Source organism: Canis lupus, chromosome X (genome assembly GCF_011100685.1).
Source record: "Canis lupus familiaris isolate Mischka breed German Shepherd chromosome X, alternate assembly UU_Cfam_GSD_1.0, whole genome shotgun sequence".
In the NCBI taxonomy this organism is placed as follows: Eukaryota; Metazoa; Chordata; class Mammalia; order Carnivora; family Canidae; genus Canis; species Canis lupus.
Window position 1 is genome coordinate 102245688 of NC_049260.1, and position 24968 is coordinate 102270655.

Genomic DNA, 24968 nt, shown 5'->3' on the forward strand with positions numbered 1-24968 from the left:
GAGAGTCCAGAAATAAACCCACACTTATATGGTCAATTCATCTATGAATTGTAGGAGGCAAGAATCTACAATGGGGAAAAGACAGTATCTTTGACAAATAGTTCTATAAAAACTGGACAGCTACATACAAAAGAATGAAACTGGACCACCTTCCTACACCATACACAAAAGTAAACTCAAAATGGATTAAAGACCTAATGTGAGACCTGAAGCTAAATTCCTAGAAGAAAACATAGGCAGTAATTTCTTTTTTTTTGGGGGGGGGGCAGTAATTTTTTTTTATATCAGCTGTGTAGAAACATTTTTCCAGGTATGTCTCCTCTGGTAAGGGAAACAAAAGCAAAATTAAGCTACTGGAGCTACACGAAAATAAAACACTTTTCTTTTTTTTTTTAAAGTAGGCTTTATACCCAGCATGGAACCCAACATGGGGCCTGAACTCATGACCCTAAGATTAAGGCCTGAGCTGGGATCAAGAGTTGGAAGCTAAACCAACTGAGCCACCCAGGTGCCCCCCAAATAAAAGGCCTTTACAGCAAAGGAAACCATCAACAAAACAAAAAGGCATCCTACTGAATAGGAGAAGAAATTTGAAACTGATATATCTGCTTCTCCCTCTGCCCCTCCCCCACCCCACTTATCCTCTCTCTCAAATAAGTAAATCTTTAAAAAAGAGTACACTTGATGAGCACCGAGCAATGTATAGAATTGTTTAATCATTTTATTGTACACCTGAAACTAATATAACTGTATGTTAATTATACTTTAATTAAAAAATACCAGCATTCTTCCTAGCATGTACTGAAAATAAGATTTGCTAGGGCCTGGTTTAGAGCAACTAAGATATGGGAAGAAATCCTTGCAGAAGTTGGGAGGCAGAGTGGTAAATTGCAGAAGGTGGACATTCAGGAAGCCATTATGAATGGTGGCAGATCAAGAGAGCGCCAGAGGCTTCAGAAACTTAAAGTGTATTATTTTCAGTTGATGTTCCACATTTCCATAAATGATACCTTGAGACAAACTGAGCTTAAAGATAGTAAAGAAGGGCAGCCCCAGTGGTGCAGCAGTTTGGTGCCGCCTGCAGCCCGGGGTGTGATCCTGGAGACCCGGGATCGAGTCCCACATCGGGCTCCCTGCGTGGAGCCTGCTTCTCCATCTGCCTGTCTCTCTCTCTCCTTCTCTCTCTCTCTCTGTGTGTCTCTATGAATAAATAAATAAAATCTTTTAAAAAAAGATAGTAAAGAAAACTCTTTAAAATGTAGATAGTAAGACAAGAAGATATGCAAAGTGAAGGCAAATCTCCTACATCCTAAAAAAATATCTGAAGATATGTGCAGGTGAAGGAACGTGGATAGAAAGAGATGAAGGTACAAAATAACTGAATAAGGTTGTGAAGAAAGTGGAAGAGATGAGGGGAAGGATTTGCTTTCAAAAAGCAAGAAATGTCTTTTTCTGGGACTAATGTCTGGACAAAGGGAGAAAAACTTTAGGTAGAAAAAGTTAATCTTTGGAAAAATGAGAAGGATGACCTCTGAGTAATTAGTAGGAAAGAGACTAACAACTAAGAGACTAGAATAAAATCTTGAGGGTATTGAAAAGAATTTAAACAGATGTTGTAGATAAAGAAGAGTTTTTTAAAAACCCAGAACCAAATTAAAGTTAAGAATCACAAATCCAGAGATAATTATATCAAGCAATTTGGTAGTTTGGAAAGGCACACAGAGAAAAGAGATTCATGGATAGCAAGGCTAAGCATGACTGAAGATATAAAAGATTCTAGAACAAAGAGAAAGCAACATTCAAAACAGGTGACTATAAGGATGAGGTTGATAAGTTAGAGTGGTGCCCTGGACTGGAAGGGAGTCAAGACTCTGAAAATTGTGGGTAATGAGAATTCAAAATGAATCAATATTGTATATGTTGAGCTAAGCTGGGACAGTGGTAGGGAAGGGGGTACAACATGTAACAGAGGTCTTGTTATGATCCATAAAAAAACCACTTCAATTGGCTTCAATTGGCTTCAATTGGCTTCAATCTTCTTTCTGACTGAAAATAAATGGAACTACCTCAGTTTGAGTAATCATCTTAGAGTATTTATATCTGAACAATTTGTACATGTTAAAAAAAATCCTTCCTGAAAGAATAAAGTTGCTACTAATGAGGTCCAAATGAAAGTAATGTAGTCTTTGAAGTCTTTCTCTAGCAGAGAGTACATGATAGGTGCTCAAATAATATAAATTGAATTGATATATGAAAAGGAATTCTAACAGTAGCGTCATGACTAGAATATCCCTATAGTCTCTCATTTAACATCTCATTGAATGAATGCAAAGATAAATGGCTTGAAAGACTAATGGACAGAAAGGTGTATGAAAGGAAGGGAGAGAAGGGAAGGAGGGTGGGAGGGAAAGAATGCACTCATGTGAGTGCCAGTAATATTCTTAGCATCTCTGACAAACCTGGAGTCTCTCAAAGTGAATGCTTTGAAGAAAACAACACTCATGTGGTTACATGTATTTATTTGATAAATATTTTGAAAACATTAAAATTTTTATGTTTAAAAATAACCACTTTTTAAAAGACTTTGAAAAACAAATTTCCCAAACAAATCTATTCTAATTTCATTGGTCTGTTCTTGAAATTTTCTGTCCCCCTAATTTAATGATTTATTACATTGGAAAATAATATTAAATAATATCCTAGAAGTTCCCTATTAGCTCCCTGATGTGACAATTAATAAGACAACTTTATTTTTAAAAAACAAACATCTTAAATGGCAATTTTGATTGGCAGTGTACATATTTAACTCACCTCACCATATGATTTATAAAGGCTTTGTTACAGTTAGTGTTATATTTGCAAAAATTACAGTGGATATATATTGAAAAGTGGCTTGCAAAATCTTTTATTTTGGAATGACACTCAATGCACTTGTGAACTCCCCGACGACACCTTATAGACACAGAGAAAAAGATGAAAATATATTACGAAACAAAAATAAGGTAAAGCCTTATTAACTGAAGCTAAGATGTTTAAATTAATATCTTTAAGCAGAGACAGAATTTGAAAATTTGATTCAAAACAATAAGCTAGAATAAGTGTCAAAAATCAAACACCAGTTAATGTTTCCTTAGAATAAAAAGGATCACATTAAGAAATTCAACTATCACAAGATATAAGCACAAAATATTAGGGTAACTGATAATTATACAATGAACACTAATTCCAGCTCTGCTCAGCAGTTGGCCTTTATGCCAGACAGTGAATGGCATGTAACTGTGTAAGGGAGCTTTGTGATATGGTAAATTATATTAAAATAAATATTTAATATTTAATATTCAATTAGTATTATGTACAAGGAATAAAAGATATTACCTTAAGTTCTTCAAAGCTATGCTGATTTTATTCTTTCTGTTGCGTTGTTTCTTTTGCTTGTAAGTGGTTTTTGTCTTGCATTTAGATGCACCTCTACCTCGCTTATTGGCATTAGGTTTACTTGTAGTGGATGTAGTTGCATGAGGCTTACTTGTCTTAGATTTACTTGTATTTGATTTGGTCGCATTTTTAGCAGTTGTACTTTTAGACTTTGGAGGTGAGAGCTGAAAAGAAGAGGTGCTTGGAACGCTACTACTGGGAGATGAAGTAACTGGTTTTGAATGAAGAGGTCCAATTGAAGCTCGAATAGTAACCTATAAGAATGAAGGCAATATATAATAAAGGCAAAATATATACATATATATTTTAGAAAATTAATCACATTAATATTAAAAAGATCACTGCATGCCTTGACATTATAGTCAATTGGTTTTTGACAAGGGTACCAAAACAACTCAGCAGAAGAAACAATAGTCTTATCAAACAAATGGTGCTAGCACAACTGAATATCTAGATGCAAAAGAATGAATCTGGACCCCTACCTCATACTAGATACAAAAATCAACTCAAAATGTATCAAGGATCAAATCGTAAGAACTAAAACTACAAAACTCTTAGAAGAAAACATAGGAGTAAATCTCCATGATTTGAAGTTAGGTAATGATTTTTTATATACAATAACAAAAGCACAAGTGACCAAAGAAAAAATAGATTAAATGGACTTCATAAAAATTTAATCTTTTGTATTGCAAAGGACACTGTTAAGAAAGTGACAAGACAACCCACAGAATGAGAAAAAGTACTTGCAAATCATATTTCTTTTTTTTTTGCAAATCATATTTCTAATAAGAAACTTGTATACAGAATATATAAAGAAGTCTTACAACTCAATAAAAAGACAAACAACTGAATTTAAAAATGGACAAATGGGAATGCCTGGCGGCTCAGTTGGTGGAGCATGTGACTTGATCTTGGGGTTGTGAGTTTGAGCCCCACATTGGGGATAGAGATTACTTAAAAGTAAAATCTTAAAAAGAGAGAGAGAGAAAAAATGGGCAAATTATCTGAATAAGCATCCCTTTAAAAAAGATATATAAATGGCCAATAAGCACTAGAAAAGATACTCAACAATCATTAGTCATCAAGGAAATTCAAATCAAAATTTCAGGGAGGTATCACTTCAGACCAACTAAAATGGCTACAGTAAAAAGCAGATAACAAGTATTGACAAGGATGTAGAGAAACTGCAATGCTCATATATTTCTGGTAGGAATGTGCTTTGGAAAACAGTTTGGCAGTTCCTCAAAATGTTAAACTTGAGAATTATATAAGCTAGGAATTCTAGTCTTAAGTGTTCCACTCCTTGCAATTCTACCCAAGAGAAACGAAAAAGCATGTCTACACAAAAATTTGTACATGAACTTTCATAGGAGCATTATTTATAACAGCTAAAAAGTGGAAAAAAACCCAAATGCCCATTAAGTAATAAATGGATATATAAAATAATAAAGTATTGATACAGCCATAAAAAAGAAAGCAGTACTTATCGATCCAAGCCTTAATACTGATGAACCTTAGAAATGTTAAGTAAATTTCATTTTTTAAAAAGATTTTATTTATTTATTCATGAGAGACACAGAGAAAGAAAGAGGCAGAGACATAAGCAGAGGGAGAAGCAGGCTCCATGCAGGGAGTCCGACATGGAACTCGATCCCAGGACTCCAGGATCACACCTTGAGCCAAAGGCAGATCCTTAACCACTGAGCAACCCAGGCATCCTGTGAATTTCATTTTTATGAAATGTCCAAAATAGGAAAATCCATAGGAGTAGAAAACAGATTAAAGTTTGTCTGGGGTTGGTAAAGGGAAAATAGGGAGTGACTGCTAATGGATATAGGGTTTCTTTTGGTAGTAAAAATGTTCTAAAAATGGTTTGTAGTGATGTTTGCACAACTCCATGAATATGCTGAAAACCACTGAATTATATAAACTTTATGTGAGTGAATTATATGATATATAAATTACATATCAATAAAGCTGTTATAAAAAAATCACTGCAACTCAAATTTTAAACATCATTTTGAAAATGGCAAATACAATCAGTTAAGTTTCTCAGTTATTCTAAACAGTCATACCAATTAAATGATGTTTACCCTTGACATTTATTTACTGTCATATATTATAGTTTTGTATTGATAATGTTTATATGTTAACAGATATTAATGGATAACTAGGAGTTAGTGAAAATTATATGAATAGCAAAAAAAAAATTCCCTCGCTATTTTATGTTCTAATACAACTAAGTAGCTTTCACAAACGTAGAGGTCAAAATTTAAATCTCAAAACTAGAATAACAACTCTGGAAAGTTCTGCATTACTCTTTGGTGACTATGAAACAGATCTCCAGTAAATGTGACCTGCTCTGTTTAGCTTACTGGTCAGAATTGATAATTAGGTTATTGTGGAGGTTACATCAATTCATTATACAGCATGAAGAGTTTAACAATATTCAGAATTTCCCTAAAGGGAGCTAATGGAACTTTTCTCATTTAGTATTCAGAAAAAGAAAATGTTCGATTATACCCACTGATTAATAATGAAAACACACTCACCTACTAACATTCTCTTTAATCACTTCATTATATTATTCCCATGTACTTGAGGACCAGCCAATGAGCAAGGTCCTTTGAAATACATGTGATTTGGTATCATGCAAAAAGCACTGAACTAGGAGTCAAAAGACCCAGGTTAAATTTCAATACTGCCTCTTTCTAGCCATGTGACCTTGAGTAAGTAACTTATCCTTTCTAAGCTCCTCATTTATAATATAGAAATAATACCTGTCTTGTCTACCTCATTAAATTGCTATATGGATTAAACAGAATGTATGAAAAAGCACACAGAGCTTAATTCTAAAGTGCTACATCTATTATTATGATCATGATTATCATAACATACTTATTGTTACATTATTATTTTTTTAAAGGTTTATTTATTTATTCAGAGAGAGAGAGGCAGAGGGAGAAGCAGGCTCCATGCAGGAAGCCTGACGTGGGACTCAATCCCGGGTCTCCAGGGTCACACCCCAGGCTGCAGGCAGCGCTAAACCACTGTGCCACCAGGGCTGCCTTGTTACTATTATTATTAACAAGGGAAGGTATGAGAGAGGACTGCACTACTTATATTAATCTTCTGCACATCTAGTCCCAGCATGGAATGGATTATAGGGAAGAATACTGGGACACTGTAGGTGTCCAAAGCATTGCTTTACATTATTTTAATTAATTCAAATAGCAGACATATTTACATTCAAAGGTAAGTACTCAAAAGCTAAATATGTGTTTGGGAATTATTTTACTTTGGATTATGTATCCCTCCATTGGTGCAAATAATCAAGAGTTGACTTTACATAAAGTCAGAGAAAACAGGTGTATGTAGGGAAAAGGAAATTTGTAGTCAGATGTGTGTTTGCTCACTCAACATAGCAATGCTATTCAGGAGGAGAACTTGCTTTTCTGAGAGTAGACTCAATAATATCAACTTAACAAAGTATGGCATTCAAGGTACTATGATAAATGCTAGGGACACAAAGATAAATTAAACATGATTCTTAACCTTACAGTCTAGCAGCTAAAGCAGACATATATGCTGCCAACTGGAAGAGCTCATAAACAGCCTATAGAAGACTGAACTCACTGGCTCAGTCTACACTTAATCTAGTTGCACTCACTACAAAGGAATATGCTCCAATATAGCACATGTCAATTAACTAAAAACAAAACAAAACAAAACAAAAAAACCCCAAAGGATATTAGTTTTTCTTTCCAAACTTAAGAATGATAAAACCTAAATTAAATCTTAGTGACAAGCAGAAGTTAATTTTTAATATTACAGATAAATATTACTATATTTAATTTACTTCTATTATCACACAAAATGTTAAAATACAACATATTTAAAACTCACTTTTGGGGACGCCTGGGTGGCTCAGCGGTTGAGCGCCTGCCTTCGGCCCAGGGCATGACCCTGGGGTCCCGGGATTGAGTCCCGCATCAGGCTCCCCCCATGGGGCCTGCTTCTCTTTCTGCCTGTGTCTCTGCCTCTCTCTCCGTGTCTCTCATGAATAAATAAAATCTTTGGAAAAAAAATAAAACTCACTTTTGTACCAGGAGGCAGTCCTTCTAGCTCTTTAGGCTTTATAAATGTCCGATGTTGGGTCTTATGATCCAGTTTCTCTTTGCAGGTCAAAAATTGTAGTCGGCATTTGGTACAACGATGAACTCCTTTTTTCTGTTTACAAAAAACATAAAAAATACTATCAGAAATAATAAGTTCTACCACCACAAATCCTGGGACCTGAAGTTGCTCTTAATTGTAATAGCTAAATAATTTTAAAAAATCAGTATTTTACCATATCGCATCATAAATAATACCAAAATATTATTTCATTTTTAGAAACACTGTTTGCATTAATATTTGGGTTTCAAAAGTATTTGGGGGGGGTGCCTCCAGTCTCAGTAGTACATACAACTCTTGATCTCTGGGTTTTAAATTTGAGCCCCACATTGGGTGTAGAGATTAGTTAAAAGCAAAATCTTTAAAAAACAAAGTATTTGTTACTATATAGGCAATCAAAACAAAAATTTCATCACTTAGGTTCAAGTGTGATGAGTCCTATATCTTTGTAGTGTGAAAGCTTTTTTAACTAAATTAGAAGTATTAGCCATTAAGTACATGATACTGTGAATGTGATCCTAGAGAAGACCAAGTTATTTTCAATTTTTTAAATTTCTATTTGTTTCACAAAAAATTGAAATTCCTAAAACCAAATTATTTTTTTAAAGATCTTATTTATTTATTTATTTATTTATTTATTTATTTATTTATTTGAGAGACCGAGAGAGAGAGAGAGAGAGAGAGAAAGGCAGAGACACAGGCAGAGGGAGAAGTAGGCTCCATGCAGGGAGCCCGACGTGGGACTCGATCCTGGGACTCCAGGATCATGCCCTGAGCTGAAGGCAGGCGCTAAACCCCTGAGCCACCCAGGGATCCCTCAAATTAATTAATTTAAATTTAAACAGACACAGGTGGCTAGTGGTTGTGATATTGGACAGCATGAGGGTAGAAGTACAAATCAGAACTGATCCCAATCTACTGTCTACTGAGAACCCCTTGACTAGGTCCCTTCTCAGACTAAGGCCTATTATTTTATTGATGGGAAACAGGACCCAAGAGAAATCTAACTCATTTGCTTACAGCTAGTTGGTCTTCTACTATATATTATCAATTGCAATCTTTATGTATACACTCTCATTAATTAAGCAGTTACTGCTACACAGCAGGCACTTGACAAAATAAAAGTTCTTTAAAAATTTCAAAGCAGGGCAGCCCTGGTGGCTCAGCGGTTTAGCATCGCATTAGGCCCAGGGCGTGATCCTGGAGTCCTGGGATCGAGTCCCACGTCAGGCTCCCTGCATGGAGCCTGCTTCTCCCTCTGCCTGTGTCTCTGCCTCTCTCTCTCTCTCTCCTCTCTCTGTCTCTCATGAATAAATAAATTTTAAAAAAATTTCAAAGCAATATAGAAATATGTTTGTATAATACTGCTTTAATTTCATTTTAAAGACAATTTTAGAAGTATGGTACATTAGATCATATCATAGGTACAGGCAATGTAAACAGATTCACCTCATATGTGCTCAAAAGAGAGAAGAGGGGAAAAAGATCTCAGTCAAGAAACAGATAGCAAGATTACAAGATAGATAGAAAATTCCCCAAAGTACATTTCCCAGATGTCTTTTCTCTGCCTGTACCTATACCTCATTCCGCTTCATGATTTAAATAGTATCTATCTAGCTGCCTACTCAGCATCACTACTTGACATCTAATAGGCATTTCAAATCAACATGGACAAAACTGAACTCTAGGTTTTCCCCCATCCACCTTGCAAAAAGAAAAAAATCTGTTCCTTGCCTAGTTTTCCCAATATCTCAGCATATGGGAACACCATTCTTGGCAGTGGCTCAGGACAAAAGAACTTGGTTACTCTTAACTCTAGTCTTTATCTCAAACTCCACATCCATCAACCCATTAATAAAACCTGTTGGGTTCACTTTCAAAAACAATCTTTCCACTTCTTATAACCTTTTCAGCCACCCTATCAGTCCAAGCCACTTACCTGTACTCTGGCAACAGCCTCCTGCCTTCTCCTCGTTTCCACCCTTTCCTCCTAACAGTCTATTCTCTCCATAGCTGCCAGAGTCATCTCTCACATGCTTAAAGCCTGTAATGGCTTTCCATACCACACCAAAATCCTAACTCTGGCTCACAAGACCCTACACTATCTGCTTTGCATTCTTTTGGTACAATCTCATTTCCTACTACTCCACCTCCCACTTGTTTACTGTGCTCCTTCCCACTCCTTCAATACCTAGATATATGCTCACCTCACTGCCTCCTTAAAATTCCCTCTCGTTGGAATGTTCTCTCCCAGATATCCACATAGCTAACCCTCTTATTTTCTTTGGAAAGGCTCTCTTTGACCACCCCATATAAAAAACAAACAGCTCCTTCACCTCCAAAGTCCTGGCACTTTCTACCCTCATGTATTTTCTTCCCATGGTATTTACCATCAGCTGGCATACATATACATTCAGCCACTATTCAGACATATACTTTCTCCACTAGAACACAGATTCCAGAGGACATAAACCTTGTTTCGTTCACTTCTGTAGAAACAGTCCCTGGCATATATTAAGCACTCAATAAATATTTGTTAAATAAATAGTGGGGAAGACAGTAAGAGATTGAGAGTATGCACATGAGAAGCAGGCACAATGTAACTAGTTCAAAATGTCTGCCATTTCATTCAATAAGCATTTCCCCAGAGCCCTGAGATGGGAGACATTAATCTACTATTCCTTTCGTTGGACTCAAGTCTTGCATATCACTCTTATGCATGTAATTCCTGAGATGTGGTAAAGAAGATAGATAATACAGTACATCTTAAAATAATATGACATTCAACAAAAAAAATTGGTATCTGTTCCAGGGATAGAGAATAACCTGTCTGAGTTTAACTTTTTGACAAATATACTGTATTGTATGGGTGATTTGAAGAATTTTCAAGGCTAATTCTAACTATATCTCCTTTAGATCTGCTTTAATGTCAGTGAAGGATATGGCTCTATAGTAAAACCTTGGGCTTTAAGTCTATTTTTGGCTCTGCCATTTATTAGAGAATGTGACATTGGACAAGTAACTTACTCTCTATAAAGCTTTGTTTCCTCATCGATGAAATGAAAATGATCACATACCTGCTTTGTAGGGTAGTTGAGAGGACTACCTTACAAAGTAAAAATACTGTGCAAGTAAAAACACTGACTATCATATGGCCAGTGATTAGTATATATTAACTACCTGTGATCTTTATAAAGATCAAATAACAATATTTAACATATATAAAATCCTTCATCCTTCTTAAAAGTTGTACAAACTGTATTTGTTAGCTCTAAAATCACTTGAGACATGATAATACATCATTTTTAGGAAAAGATTACTAAAGTCTTCAAAAAGAATAAAATGAGCCATATATTCATTTCCTATTATCTAAAATCACACTTACATTACCTCAATTACAAGTTTATAATTCTGCTTACCTATGGTTTTTGAGTTTTTTTTTTTAAATATTTTATTTATTTGAGAGAGAATGTGCACGAGCATGAGAGCACAAGTATAGGGAGTAGCAGAGGGAGAGGGAGCAGCAGACTCTTCACTGAGCAGGGAGCCGACACAGGGCTTGATCCTGGGACCGCGGGTTCAGGACCTGAGCCGAGGGCAGATGCTTAGCCGACTGAACCACCCAGGTGCCCTGGTTTTTTAGTCTTTTGTGAACAACTGTGTAAGTTGCAAGTACCTTGAAAAATGCCTGATGATCCTCCTGATTAATAGAGTCTCTCCTCTGTTGACTGCTGATTGCCTACCTCTTAGGTACTCCAAACTCACAAAAACTGGGCACCAATGGTCTGTCAGTAGTCCTCAAGACTACTCCCAGGTTTCATCAATCAGGAGAACTTATAGTACTTAGAAGTTATACTTGTAGATATGATTTATTCTAGTGAAAGGATACAGAGCAGGATTAATAAAGGAAAAAAAATGCACTGGGTGGAGTGTGGAAGACAGTGGCACCAGTTTCCAAGTGCTCTCTCCCAATGGAGTTGCATAGGACATGCCTTAATCAATCCCCTAGCAACTAACTGCAGCAACATGTACGAAGTGCTTTTTACTAGGAAAGTTCTCTTGGGTTTAACAGGCCAGGATTTTTTTTACAGGGTTCAGTCACTAAATCTTCAGTCTCCCAGAAGAAAAGCAGGTGCTCACCATAATCATACTTTTTGTACAAATGATCTAGAAAAGTTGGTACAATATGGCTCAAGGTTCCAGGCACATAAAGCATTAATCAACTAATAGCAAAGGCATAGTTTCCAGAAATTAGCCAAAGGCCAATTATGCAAGTAGATCCTTCTGAAAATGTACATGAAAATTCAGACCTGCTACGTTTACTCTTTACTATATATACATGGCAAGTTAAGACACACAATTCAGGGTATGAAGAGTGACTACAGATCAGGTAAACCACTTAAGAGACATTTCTCTCTGGAGCTTAGGAAAGATAAGAGATATTTCTCTCTGGAGCTTAGGAAAGCATGGCAGAAAGAATTAGGTTAAAACCCTCATGATGAAATAGATCTACTGTTTTACAGCTCATTCTTCCTTTCAAAATCAAAGGTCAAAAGAAATAGAGCACCAACCACCAGCATTTTCTGAACTATTTCTCAAGAAATGTTAATAAGTATTATGCAAATAGTTAAATAAGTCTTGGGAACAATATATAAAATATCCCTTTCCTTAGAGATTTATGAAGTTTTCAAGCATATTAAAAGCCCTAATTTTAAAAATAAAAAGCTGCTACTTTTGTAAATCCAGCCATCTAATGAATTTTTTTTTTTCCAGGAGTGATTTTAGAGTGAAACATCTATTAACATCTGATGGAACACTGTTGGGGAAACTCTAGAATAGAAAGATTTTGCCAGAGGTTCTTAAGGGTGAGATGGCATATAAGCAAGTTGGAATCACCCCAATCATAGCATAGGTGATCCTGAATGTATCTGGATTTTTTTACTTTTATAATTTTTTTTCAAGTAACAACTACAAGTTGATTTCATGATCATCTAATGACTGGAACTGAAAACAATGTTAGCAGCAGTACTGAGTAAACTGGCCACGACAATGCAAACAATAATAAGAAAATGTAATGAGCTGATCAGTGAAGAGACAAAACTTGATTACATAATCACATTAGTAAACTCCGTGACTTCTAATTTTGCCAAAGGTACCACTGCTCTTTCAAACACTCAAAAATAGGCTTACTGTTTCATCAGAGTTTTCAGCCTAACTAAAGGATGGTCTACTTGTGTCAGGAAAAGACCCAGTAAGAATAAAATGAGAATTCAAGAGAAAAGTGCAAGTACTAACAGTGGTATCCCAGAAATTACATAGCAGAACTGGCAAAAGTCATCCAGGAAACAAGTTATAACCTAAATATAGTTCTCTGGCATAGTTCACATATCTAGAAGTAAGTGTCATTGCTATTTCCTTTGTCACTGGTTGCTACAAAAGACCATTCTGGGTTGCTAATGACAACCACATGTCTTTTCATAATAAAAAGTGAGCTAGAAAGTAGAAATAAAATTTGAAGAGAAGCAGGGGAAAAAAAGATTGAATCCTCAATCTTTTCTTCCCCAGTTCAAACATATCCCTTTCCCTGCTCTTAATTATCAAACAACCTTCAAAATCATTCCCATTCTCAGGATGCCTGGGCAGCTTAGTGGTTGAGTGACTGCCTTTGGCTCAGGGGTGTGATCCTGGGATTCTGAGATCGAGTCCTGCACTGGGCTCCCTGCAGGGAGCCTGCTTCTCTCTCTGCTGTCTCTGGGTCTCTCATGAATCAATAAATAAAACCTTAAAAAATAATTCCCATTCTTATCACTCTTAGACCCCTGAAATATTTTTTTAAAGATTTTATTTATTGATTCATGAGAGACCCAGAGAGAGAGAGAGAGGCAGAGATACAGGCAGAAGGAGAAGCAGGCTCCATGCAGGGAGCCCGATGCAGGACTCGATCCTGGGACTCCAGGATCACACCCTGGGCCAAAGGCAGGTCCTAAACTACTGAGCCACCCAGGGATCCCCCCCTGAAATATTCAACTTAAAAAATATTTCACTCAGGGATCTCTGGGTGGCTCAGCGATTTGGTACCTGCCTTTGGCCCAGGGAGTGATCCTGGAGTCCTGGGATCAAGTTCCGCGTCAGGTTCCCGGCATGGAGCCTGCTTCTTCCTCCTCCTGTGTCTCTGTCTCTGTCTGTCTGTCTCTCTCTCTCTATATATATATGTCTATCATAAATAAATAAATAAATTAATTAATTAAAAAATATTTCGCTCATTTTCCTTTTTTCCCCTCCACTCTAGGGTTCCTATTTCTACCTATCTTTCCAAATTTTCACTAGTCAACGGCCTCATCACCACCAGGAAGCAGACAAAAGAAGTGGAAGTTTCACAAGTTATTCAGCAAAAACTATAAATTAATTGTGTCATTTAGAACCACTTAACTTTGTTTTTAGAGCAAATCTAACCAATACTCAAAGTTTATATACCTACCGTTTTACAACGACAAAATGAACCAATAACTGCTAAATCTCACCTGATGCTTCATGTAATGATTCATGTAGGGAGTTGCCATTCTACTAACTTTGAGGCAAAATGGACATAGCAAATTCTTAGTGTTTTCATGGGTTGATCTAAAATGACTTTCTACATCAGAAAATGTTGATGATCTAAACTGGCACACCTAGAAATATAAAGAAGGTTTAGTTTAACTTGAAAGTTTATAACTGATAGCAATTACATCAAAGTAGCAATGAAGAGTCATTTGCTTAGAGGAACATTATGCACTACAAATTCATCTCTGTTGCCTATACAACCAAGAATTCTATTGCTGAAAATACCAAGTATACTCTTTGAAGTAGAAAAGTTATCTTTCAAAGTTTAGGGATATATTCCTAAATATAACTTAGCATTTCGTTTTTCTTTTTTTTCTTTTTTCGCATTTCCTTTTTCTTTTCAGATCTACAACTCCCCCCACCATCTTGCTTGAATTTTCAAACTCTGACACCTCTTGTCCTAGAAAGTTTTTCCTGCTATTAAAATAGACCATTCTTTTCTTTGGATTTTATTTATTTATTTATTTTTTCTTTGGATTTTAAATACTATCCAGGCTCTGATAGAGGCAATTTTCCTTATCTTGCTATCTTTTTGGGAACCACTTCAAATTCTGGAAAAATACTGGTCCTAAAGCATTTAGTTGAGTTCCCCACAACTAATACCATTTCCTATTTCTCTGCCATGTCTATATTCTTCTCTATATGGTAAGAAGATCCATATAGAGCAGGGCATTTTGTTTGTCTAGTACAGGGATCAGTGAACTATGGCCTCCTGTCCAAGGCCAAGCCACCATCCCCACATACAAGAGTTATATAAAGGGAGTTTCCACTATTGAAGAGGGTCTTCAATTTTAGTAACTCATTTTATTCAAATGGTTAAAAAGTTCAATAGATTAATACTATTTTGTGGCACATAAGAGTAAAACAAACACCTAAGTAGATGATAAAATGTATGTATACCTGGCAAATATATGGCATTTCACCGGGTTTATGAGTATCCTTCATATGTTGCAAAAGAGCATGTTCCGTTTCAAATGATAATTCACAGATTTTACAAATAGCTGAAAGTGGAAAAAAACCACATTATACAATTTTAAAGATGTATATGAATAAAAGATTCCTTTTGTACATACACAACAACGGCAATAAGTAATAATAGTAACAGTGGTGCTGGTTCCAACAGTTATATGGCTGTTAACTCTGTAGCATTGTTCTATGGACCTTACTTATATTAACTTACTTAATTCTCATGCCATCTCTGACAGAGTACTGCGACTTTACCCCCATTTTGCAGATGAAGAGCCTGAGGCACAGAAAGATTAACAGCTTGTCTGAGATCTTGCAGCTATATTAAGATGCAGAACTGGAATTTAAATCCTAGCTAACCCCAGACTCTGTGATTTTTAACTATCATTGCAATTATTTTTATTAGAGTGTATGTAAATAAAGGCCAATGATTTCATAATTACAAACCAGGGAATCTGAATTTTCTAACTTAGCCCCCTGCATACAATGAATGCATGTGTTATACAAAGGAAGTTTCTATTTACAAGAGGGACTTCAATTTTAGAAAGCAATTCTATTGAAAAGTTTATACAAGTTAAAATTTGTTTTTCAACTGTGCCTTCAAATCTAAAGTCTATTTCTTATTCTTAGGATTCTTATCAGAATTCTTAAGGATTCCTCATAGCTTAGATGATCAAAATCATTACTGTTCAAGACTTCAATAAAACTGTGACTTACTAGAAAACTCATGGGGAGTGTGAGTACTCTCAATGTGACACTGCAACTGGAATGGTGTAGGATATTGACGGTAGCAGTGCTGGCAGGTGGTATGATTTTCCCAGCTCTCACTGTTCTGCTTCTCAAGTTCCAAATGGTGCTTCATGTGGTTCATGAACCTATAAATGATTGTCAACAGATGCAAATATTCAGATTTATAACCAAGGAAAAAAACTCACAAATAAGGATTTGAACCTAAATGTTAAAAATGCAGCCGTAGTACTCAAAATAGTATCTCCAAAGCCTTAAAGTCCTCTAGGACAGTGTGCAATTTTAATTTTTTAAAAAGATTTTTATTTATTTACTTGACAGAGAGCACACAAGCAGGGGTAGTAGCAGGAAGAGGGAGAAGCAGAATGCCCAGTTAGCAGGGAGCCCGACTTGGGGCTTGATCCTGGGATCATGACCTGAGCTGAAGGCAGATGCTTAACCAACTGAGCCGCCCAGTATCAAAAAGTGATCACTTTCATTAAATGGCTCAGTAATCATTTTTCCTTGTATCTTCATTTTATTTTTCTTTAAATTTTTATTTATTTATGATAGTCACAGAGAGAGAGAGGCAGAGACATAGGCAGAGGGAGAGGCAGGCTCCATGCAGGGAGCCTGATGTGGGACTCGATCCTGGGTCTCCAGGATCACGCCCCAGGCCAAAGGCAGGCGCCAAACCGCTGCGCCACCCAGGGATCCCGTATCTTCATTTTAAAATAAGCCATTGATATAGTTCCTATGAAATACCATTAATTTGCTATAACTCTTTATTATTTCAGATTTTAAAAAATTTTGTTAAGAACAATAGGCTTTGGGGTGCCTGGGTGGCTCAGTCAGTTAAGTGTCTGCCTTTGGCTCAGGTCATGATCTCAGAGTCCTGCTTCTCCCTCTTTATTGCTTCCCCCTGCTCCTGCTCTCTCTTAAATAAATAAAATATTAAAAAATAGAACAAGTTTCTTTTCCATACATGAAGTAGTATTTACATTTTAAAATAAAATCCTTAAAGAAAGAAAACCCTACCACCAAAAACAGGTAGAGTCATAAGAGAAATCTTTTATTTTTTAAAGATTTTATTTATTTGAGAAAGAGAGAGGAGAGAGCACAAGCAGTAGGAGTGGCAGAGGGAGAACCAGGCTCCCTGCTGAGCAAGGAGCTCAATGTGGGGCTCAATCCCAAGACACTGAGATCATGACCCGACCTAAGGCAGATGCTTAACCAACTGAGCCCCGCAGGCACCCTGAGAAAAAAACTTTTAAAGGCCTTAAAGGCATACAATAAGTTTCAGCTGCTTAAAAGACAAATTAGTATTTTTATTTGTGTTTTGGTTTGTAAATCTGTGTAAAAGCAATTTAAAAGAACTTTTTGTTTTATTTAATGATGCTGGTTTACTGTGAGCACAAACACTGCATTTTTCACAGACCACAACCTCTGAAGCATAGTCCATTTATTAGCTCTACATTCTGCTGTGTCAGATTCTAATAGGTTTCTTATGAGAAGGAACTAAGACCTTTCAATGGAGGGGGTAAAATATAAAAAGGCAGATGTATTTCAGAGGGCTTGTCGAAACTTTTTACTGAATTTCAAAGTAAAGTTACTCAAATTAACTTTAATAATGAGTCAAATATTAACTTATTCATTATGCATCCCTAAAGGATATAATCTTGAAGTGATTATGTCATCAACCTAGATAGCAATCATAACATGCAGGCTTTAACATTTATCTTTTCACATCTCCTGCTTATGGTACACTTTTTAAAAAAGATTTTATTTATTCATGATAGACACAGAGAGAGAGAGAGAGGCAGAGACACAGGCAGAGGGAGAAGCAGGCTCCATGCAAGGAGCCCGATGTGGGACTCGATCCCGGGACTCCAGGATCACACCCTGGGTTGAAGGCAGGCGCTAAACCGCTGAGCCACCCAGGGATCCCCATGGTACACTTTGAAATATCTTTTTTCCTCCTTTAATTTTTTTTTTTTAAGTTGGCACCACACTCAATGTGAGGCTTGAACTCACAACCCTGAGATCAAGAATCACATGCTCTGCCAACTGAGCCAGTCAGGTGCTCCTTCCTCCTTTAATCTTAACATCATCTCTATTAAAATGTTTTTTTTAAACTAGTTTTGCCTAAATATTTACATATAACGGTCATGGGCCATTAAACTTTCAGCTCACAACTTAATAAATAAAATCTGTTTAGAACTCATTAAACTCAACAGCAAAGAAACAAACAATCTAATCATGAAATAGGCAAAAGTCATGAACAGAAATTTCACAGAGGAAGACATCGACATGGCCAACAAGCACATGAGAAAATGCTCCGCATCACTGGCCATCAGGAAAATACAAATCAAAACCACAATGAGATACCCCCTCATACCAGTTAGAATGGGGAAAATTAACAAAACAGGAAACAAATGTTGGAGAGCATGTGGAGAAAGGGGAACCCTCTTGCACTGTTGGTGGGAATGTGAACTGGTGCAGCCACTCTGGACAACTGTGTGGAGGTTCCTCAAAGAGTTAAAAATAGATCTGCCCTACGACCCAGCAATTGCCCTGCTGGGGATTTACCCCAAAGATACAGATCCACTGAAACGCCAGGACACCTGCACTCCAATATTTATAGCAGCAATGTCCACAATACCCAATCTGTGGAAGGAGCCTCGGTGTCCATCGAAAGATGAATGGATAAAGAAGATGTGGTGTATGTATATGATGGAATATTACTCAGCCATTAGAAATGACAAATACCCACCATTTGCTTCGACGTGGAGGGACCTGGAAGGTATTACGCTGAGTGAAGTAAGTCAATCGGAGAAGGACAAACATTATATGGTCTCATTCATTTGGGGAATATAAAAATTAGTGAAAGGGAATAAAGGGAAAGGAGAGAAAATGAGTGAAAATATCAGTGAGGGTGACAAAACATGAGAGACACCTAACTCTGGGAAATGAACAAGGGGTAGTGGAAGGGAAGGTGGGCGGGGGGTTGGGGTGACTGGGTGATGGGCAATGAGGGGGGCATTTGGCGGGATGAGCACTGGGTATTATGCTATATGTTGGCAAATTGACTCCAATAAAAAAATTTAAAAAATCTGTTTAAAGTGATCTGTTAATTAACTAGCTATCTCTCAATTATTACACTGCCCCCAATCAGCAGTGCACATTTGTCAAACCAGCAGATGGAGATGTGGAAAAAAGCAACCCCCTCACAAAGCTATTCTCAGAATAAAATGGCCCTATCTGGTTTTAGTGACACTTAATGTGGGAAAAAATGATCCTACAATATCTTCACAGGGCAGAGAGTAGAAATCTTGAACTATCAGCTTCTATCATTCTCTAAAACCATTGATTTGCCACCCTAGATTTTACTATTAAGGTAAAATGTTATTTAACACATATTAACATCTTAGTTACCCAGTGTCTATTGTTGAGGTTTTATTTACTAACCAGTATGTCAGAAATGCTACAAAATTTCTAAATGTTATAAAATACAGTTAGCTTAAAATTTCTAAATATTCTGGTAGTCTAGAAATCTGTAGCCAGTCTTTTGGGATGAAAACAAAAAAAAGGAGATTTCATTTTTAATATTAAATGGAATAATCTTACAGGAAAAACTAAAAAGCTACTGCTGATAAGAATTTCTAATATCATATGTCTAACATTTAAGTATAAGGAACTTAAACAGTGACTCACTTTTCTCTGAATTTTACCAAATTTATTAATTTAATTTCCTGATATAGTTTACTGTAAAAAGATAAAGATATGGAAGCAGGTCACAGGGTTCTATTTTAACAGTGTTTCAGTGTTATATCTCAAAGCACAATTTTCTTTTGTTAAGCTACTGGGCCATTAGCAATTGAAGGCTGTTAGGGCTTGATAAAAGGAGATAAGGAAGTATGAAAACTCATATGAATAACATATGTAAAAGATCTCCAAACACTATAAAGCATTACTACAAAGGTAGCATCCATAATTGTTTTAGGTTTATGTTACAGTGTATTTCAGGGTTTTTCTATGTACTATCATTTTGGACTTAAGAATTCATCAGTAAATAAAATAAATTCTAGGCTTAGAAATGACCTATAGGATACTTAAGAATGCTAGTTACAAAGGAAAGTCATCAAGGGTAAATATCTTGAAAAATATCAATATGTCCTGTAACTTTGCTCTGGTTACTATCTTACTTAGGACAATAGATATGTAATATGCCATGTTACTCAAAGAATGCAAAGTAGAAATTCCTAAAATGTAAAGCATACATGCATAAATCTCCAAAATCTTCAAAATTGAGAACTAAATCTCTACTTTTAAAATGTGTTAAATTATAAACTCAAAGCAGACATGTTTCATAAACTAGTACTTCTCTAAAGAAGACCATCTAAAAAAATCACTTTCTCTGCAAGGTAAATGTGGTCAAAATGAGAAATATGAATTGAAAAACTGGAGCATTAAATAAGACTAATATGGAAGAGCTCAAATTGGATATAGTAGCTCTTCCTGTGATAGGAAAAGTAGATTCAAAAGAAGCTAAATAATAAAATATCTCATTGAAAATTCTGAGTTCAATGATAGAGACAAGTGATTTTTCTCTGAGTTAAAATAAATTTTGCCCCTTCTTAAGCTGTATTAAAGAAATACAACTAAGTGGATCCAAGTGTCAAATTCTTAAAATACAATAAAAGACAAAAGCTTTAACATTACAATCTGCCTTTATTCTATCTAGAATAGTACAGGAAAATAAAGATATATTTACATCAGCAGCATTCCAATTTTCAGATAGAAAGAGAAATAAGTGTTTACATACCTAATGTTGTTTTTAAGAACTTTCAAGCAACTGAAGCATTTAAAGGTTGTGTAAGTCTTCTGTTCATCATCAACAGCTCCTTCATGTCTTCCATAGTAAAAGTCACTAACTAACATAATTAATTTTCCTTTCTCTGCACCAGTCTTATTTTTATTTTCAGTAATTGCAAGTTCTGCTTTAATCATTTCCAAAAATTTATTTACCATGTCTGGACAACAACGCTGAAAGAGAAAAAAATATATATGTATATTTTACTAGGTCTCTTTAGAAAATCAGATACCAAAAAATGATTCTGTATTTATAACTAGGGCCAGCTAATGTAAAAATATGCTTGGCAAGATATCTGGGGAGAGTCACCAAAATGTTGGCTTCTTTCTTTATAGTCTAAAAAATTCCAACAATAAACATCTCTTATCTTAATAAAGAAATAACTTCAAGGGATCCCTGGGTGGCGCAGCGGTTTGGCGCCTGCCTTTGGCCCGGGGCACGATCCTGGAGACCCGGGATCGAATCCCACGTCAGGCTCCCGGTGCATGGAGCCTGCTTCTCCCTCTGCCTGTGTCTCTGCCTCTCTGTCTCTCTCTGTGTGACTATCATGAATAAATAAATAAAATCTTAAAAAAAAAAAAAGAAATAACTTCAAAAACAAATTAAAAACATAAAACCAGGGATGACTATATATCTAACATTATTTTCCTTGTAATTATAATTTTCAGATATAAATAGTTAATAATTTGATCCTTGGCCAAAAATCATTCATTTCATATCTGTTAAGATACAGCTTAAAAGGAAAGGTAGTTTTATATGCCATTATGTACATGCTAAATTATCAAATAATACAGTAGTATTTTGGTAAGGCCTGGTTGAAACTAGACGTTGAGCACAGATGACCTGCCATTCCCCAGACTCAAGGTACTGGAAAACGTATGGGACAAAAAAAGAAGCATTAGTTACAATTTAAAAACTTCAACACATTCTACCTAGAATGCTGAAATATGTGAAGGGGAAATCTACCTCATGAATAAAATCAAGACCTCATACAAACTGACCCTAATATGGAATACCTTCATACATAAACTTTTAATTTTTGAGGAGATAAAACTGTTCATTTAATGTACACAATTTTCAGTTGTGGAATTTCTCTAGAAGAATTCTTTGAGAATAACCAGAGAGCAAAAATATAAACTTCTCTAAAAACCCAAACAACAGGGAGCATGTGCCTTTGGCTCAGGTCGTGATCCCGGAGTGCCGGGATTGAGTCCCACATCAGGCTCCCTGCAAAGAGCCTGCTTCTCCCTCTGCCTATGTCTTTGCCTCTCTCATGAATAAATAAATAAAACCTTAAAAAACCCAAACATGCTCACAATGCAACCACAAAGTGAAAATCTTAGAAAAATAAAGCACAACAAAAAACTGTGACAGAATCAAGACCAATTAAATCTATCCTATCAATGAATATAAATAGGTGGATTTAACTCCGCTACTGATGAAAGAAATTTCACATAGGATTACAAAAGAAAAATGATTATGTAAAAGAAAGAAATATATCAAAAACAAAGTGATTTGGAAGGCTTGAAAATAAAAAGATAAAGAATATAACAGGCAAATGGTAATAATGAGAAAACAAGGATTGTGAAATTGATGTTAAACAAAATAGAATCCAGGCCAAAAATGGAACACTTCATAAGAATGCTAAAGGATACATTCACAATGAAGTTAAAAGAGATAGATCCAACAGATCTATTTACTACCCTAAATAGTAATGGGTATAAAACAGAATTGGAAGATATCAAGGAAAATATTGCTAATTTGAGACTGAAGCTTACTCAAAAAATAACAGAGCAAGTAGATGAATATAAGATACAGCAACCTCAATAACATATTAGTATGTTAGACCTGATAGATAACTATCAAATCCCATACCCTAAAAACAAAAAACACCCCTTATTTTCAAGTTTCTATATAACATTCAAGAAAACAGCCCATACGGTTTTCAAAATGGGGAGAAAAATGTGGGAACCTGGGCTTTGCCATCAAAGTGATTGAGGTTTGAATCTCAGCTATACCAGATAATTGGCCATAAAGCAAAAAGAAAAAGATCTGGCCTAAAGAATTTCCTAAGGATTAAATGAAATAATACTTCAAAGCTTAGTGCTGTGTCTTAGATGGATAGGATGTTCGACTTACATTCTAAAAATTCTTCCTTTGTTCTTTTTTTTTTTTATGATAGTCACAGAGAGAGAGAGGCAGAGACACAGGCAGAGGGAGAAGCAGGCTCCATGCACCGGGAGCCCGATGTGGGATTCGATCCCGGGTCTCCAGGATCGCGCCCTGGGCCAAAGGCAGGCGCCAAACCGCTGCGCCACCCAGGGATCCCAAAATTCTTCCTTTGGATGAAAATATTATCTCTGTGGTATACCAATCTACTTATTTGTAACAGCAGCAAAAGATCATTCACAAATAATCTAAAATTCACTTTTTCAAAATGGAAATCCTGACAATATTATATAAATATAACTGATATATATGAAAATGCATAAGCTAAAATGTAAAAGTCTCATATAGTTTTAACCACTAACGATGCTACAAGAAATAAAAACTACATTTTAGAGAACATTTGTCATTTTCTTCAGGTGCAGAAATATATATAATATGCTATGATTTGTGTATAAAATAGATGGAAACATTCATGTGTGAAACATGATTTGTGTATAAAATACACAATGATTTGTGTATAAAAAATGTATATAAAATAGATGCAAACATTCACGTGTGCCTGTATATTCAGAAATTAAGTCAAAAAGGAAATAAAACAAGTTAATAAAAAATGATTTCCTTTGCAAGTCATATTGGTAACTAGACAAATAGGGTGGGATTCTTTTTTTTTAATTCATGAGAGACACACAGAGAGAGGCAGAGACATAGGCAGAGGACAAAGCAGGCTCCCTGTGGGGAGCCTGGTGCAGGACTCGATCCCAGGACCCCAGGATCATGACCTGAGCCAAAGGCAGACACTCAATCACTGAGCCACCCAGGCATCCCATGGGGTGTGATTCTTGACTGTCTACCTTCTTTTTTTATTTAAAATTTTTATTTTAATTCAAGTTAGTTAACATACAGTGTTATATTAGTTTCAGGTGTACAATATAGTGATTCAACACTTCCATACAATACCTGGTATTCATCACAAGTGCACTCCTTAATCTCCATCATCTATTCTACCCAATTTCCCCTCTGGTACCATCAGTTTGTTCTCTATAGTTAGGAGTCTGTTTCTTGGTTTGTCTCTCTTTTTCCCTTTGCTCATTTGTTTTGTTTCTTAAATTCCATATATAAGTGAAATCATACGGTATTGGTCTTTGAGTTATTTCACTTAACATTATACTCTCTGGCTCCATCCATGTCATTGTAAATGTCAATATTTCATTTTTTTATGGCCGAATATTCCATTGTGTATATATTCCACATCTTTATTCATTCATCAATTGATGGACACTTGGGCTGCTTTCATGTCTTGGCTATAGTAAATAATGCTATGAATATAGGGGTGCATGTATCTCTTTGAATTAGTATTTTTGTAGTCTTTGGGTAAATACCCAGTAATGCAATTGCTGGGTGTAGGGCAGTTCTAACTTTTTGAGGAACCTCCATACTGTTTTCCACATCAGTTTGCATTCCCACCCATAGCGCATGAGGGTTCCTTTTTCTACACATCCTTGCCAACACCTGTGTTTTTTGTTTTGAGTTTAGCCATTCAGACAGGTGTGAGGTGATATCTTATTGTAGTTTTTTTTTTTTTTAATTTTTATTTATTTATGATAGTCACAGAGAGAGAGAGAGAGAGGCAGAGACATAGGCAGAGGGAGAAGCAGGCTCCATGCACTGGGAGCCTGATGTGGGATTCGATCCGGGGTCTCCAGGATCGCGCCCTGGGCCAAAGGCAGGCGCCAAACCGCTGCGCCACCCAGGGATCCCTCTTATTGTAGTTTTAATTTGCATTTCCTTGATAGTAAAGGATGATGAATATCTACCTTCGTATACTTTCTGATTCACGTGACTATATTACCCTTCCTACCAATTAAATAAAGAAACTAAATTACTCAGCCCTTTCTTTTCTCTTTCCATCTATGATGCAAAACATAAATACATCAAGTATCTCTATACAATATTACTTAGACAGGAAGATTGAAAACACTGGTAGAATTTTATATAAAACCAAAACCCCGAGCAGCCCGGGTGG

At 36.0% G+C, this 24968-nt stretch overlaps 1 protein-coding gene across 10 annotated transcripts in view; it reads right to left on the reverse strand.

Annotated features, from left to right (window-relative positions):
- ZNF280C (zinc finger protein 280C) overlaps positions 1-24968 on the reverse strand; it is an 80545-nt gene that overhangs the window by 24155 nt on the left and 31422 nt on the right. For all 10 annotated transcript variants that reach the window (XR_005386442.1, XR_005386441.1, XR_005386439.1 and 7 more), the window contains 7 exons: positions 20729-20949; positions 15895-16052; positions 15112-15212; positions 14133-14279; positions 7534-7665; positions 3376-3689; positions 2812-2952 (listed from right to left, as the gene is read on the reverse strand). Coding sequence is in view for 2 of the 10 variants with exons in the window: in XM_038588291.1 (XP_038444219.1) it covers positions 2812-2952; positions 3376-3689; positions 7534-7665; positions 14133-14279; positions 15112-15212; positions 15895-16052; positions 20729-20949 (1214 nt within the window). In the remaining 8 variants the exon portion in view is untranslated. The remainder of the gene's footprint in view (positions 1-2811; positions 2953-3375; positions 3690-7533; positions 7666-14132; positions 14280-15111; positions 15213-15894; positions 16053-20728; positions 20950-24968) is intronic.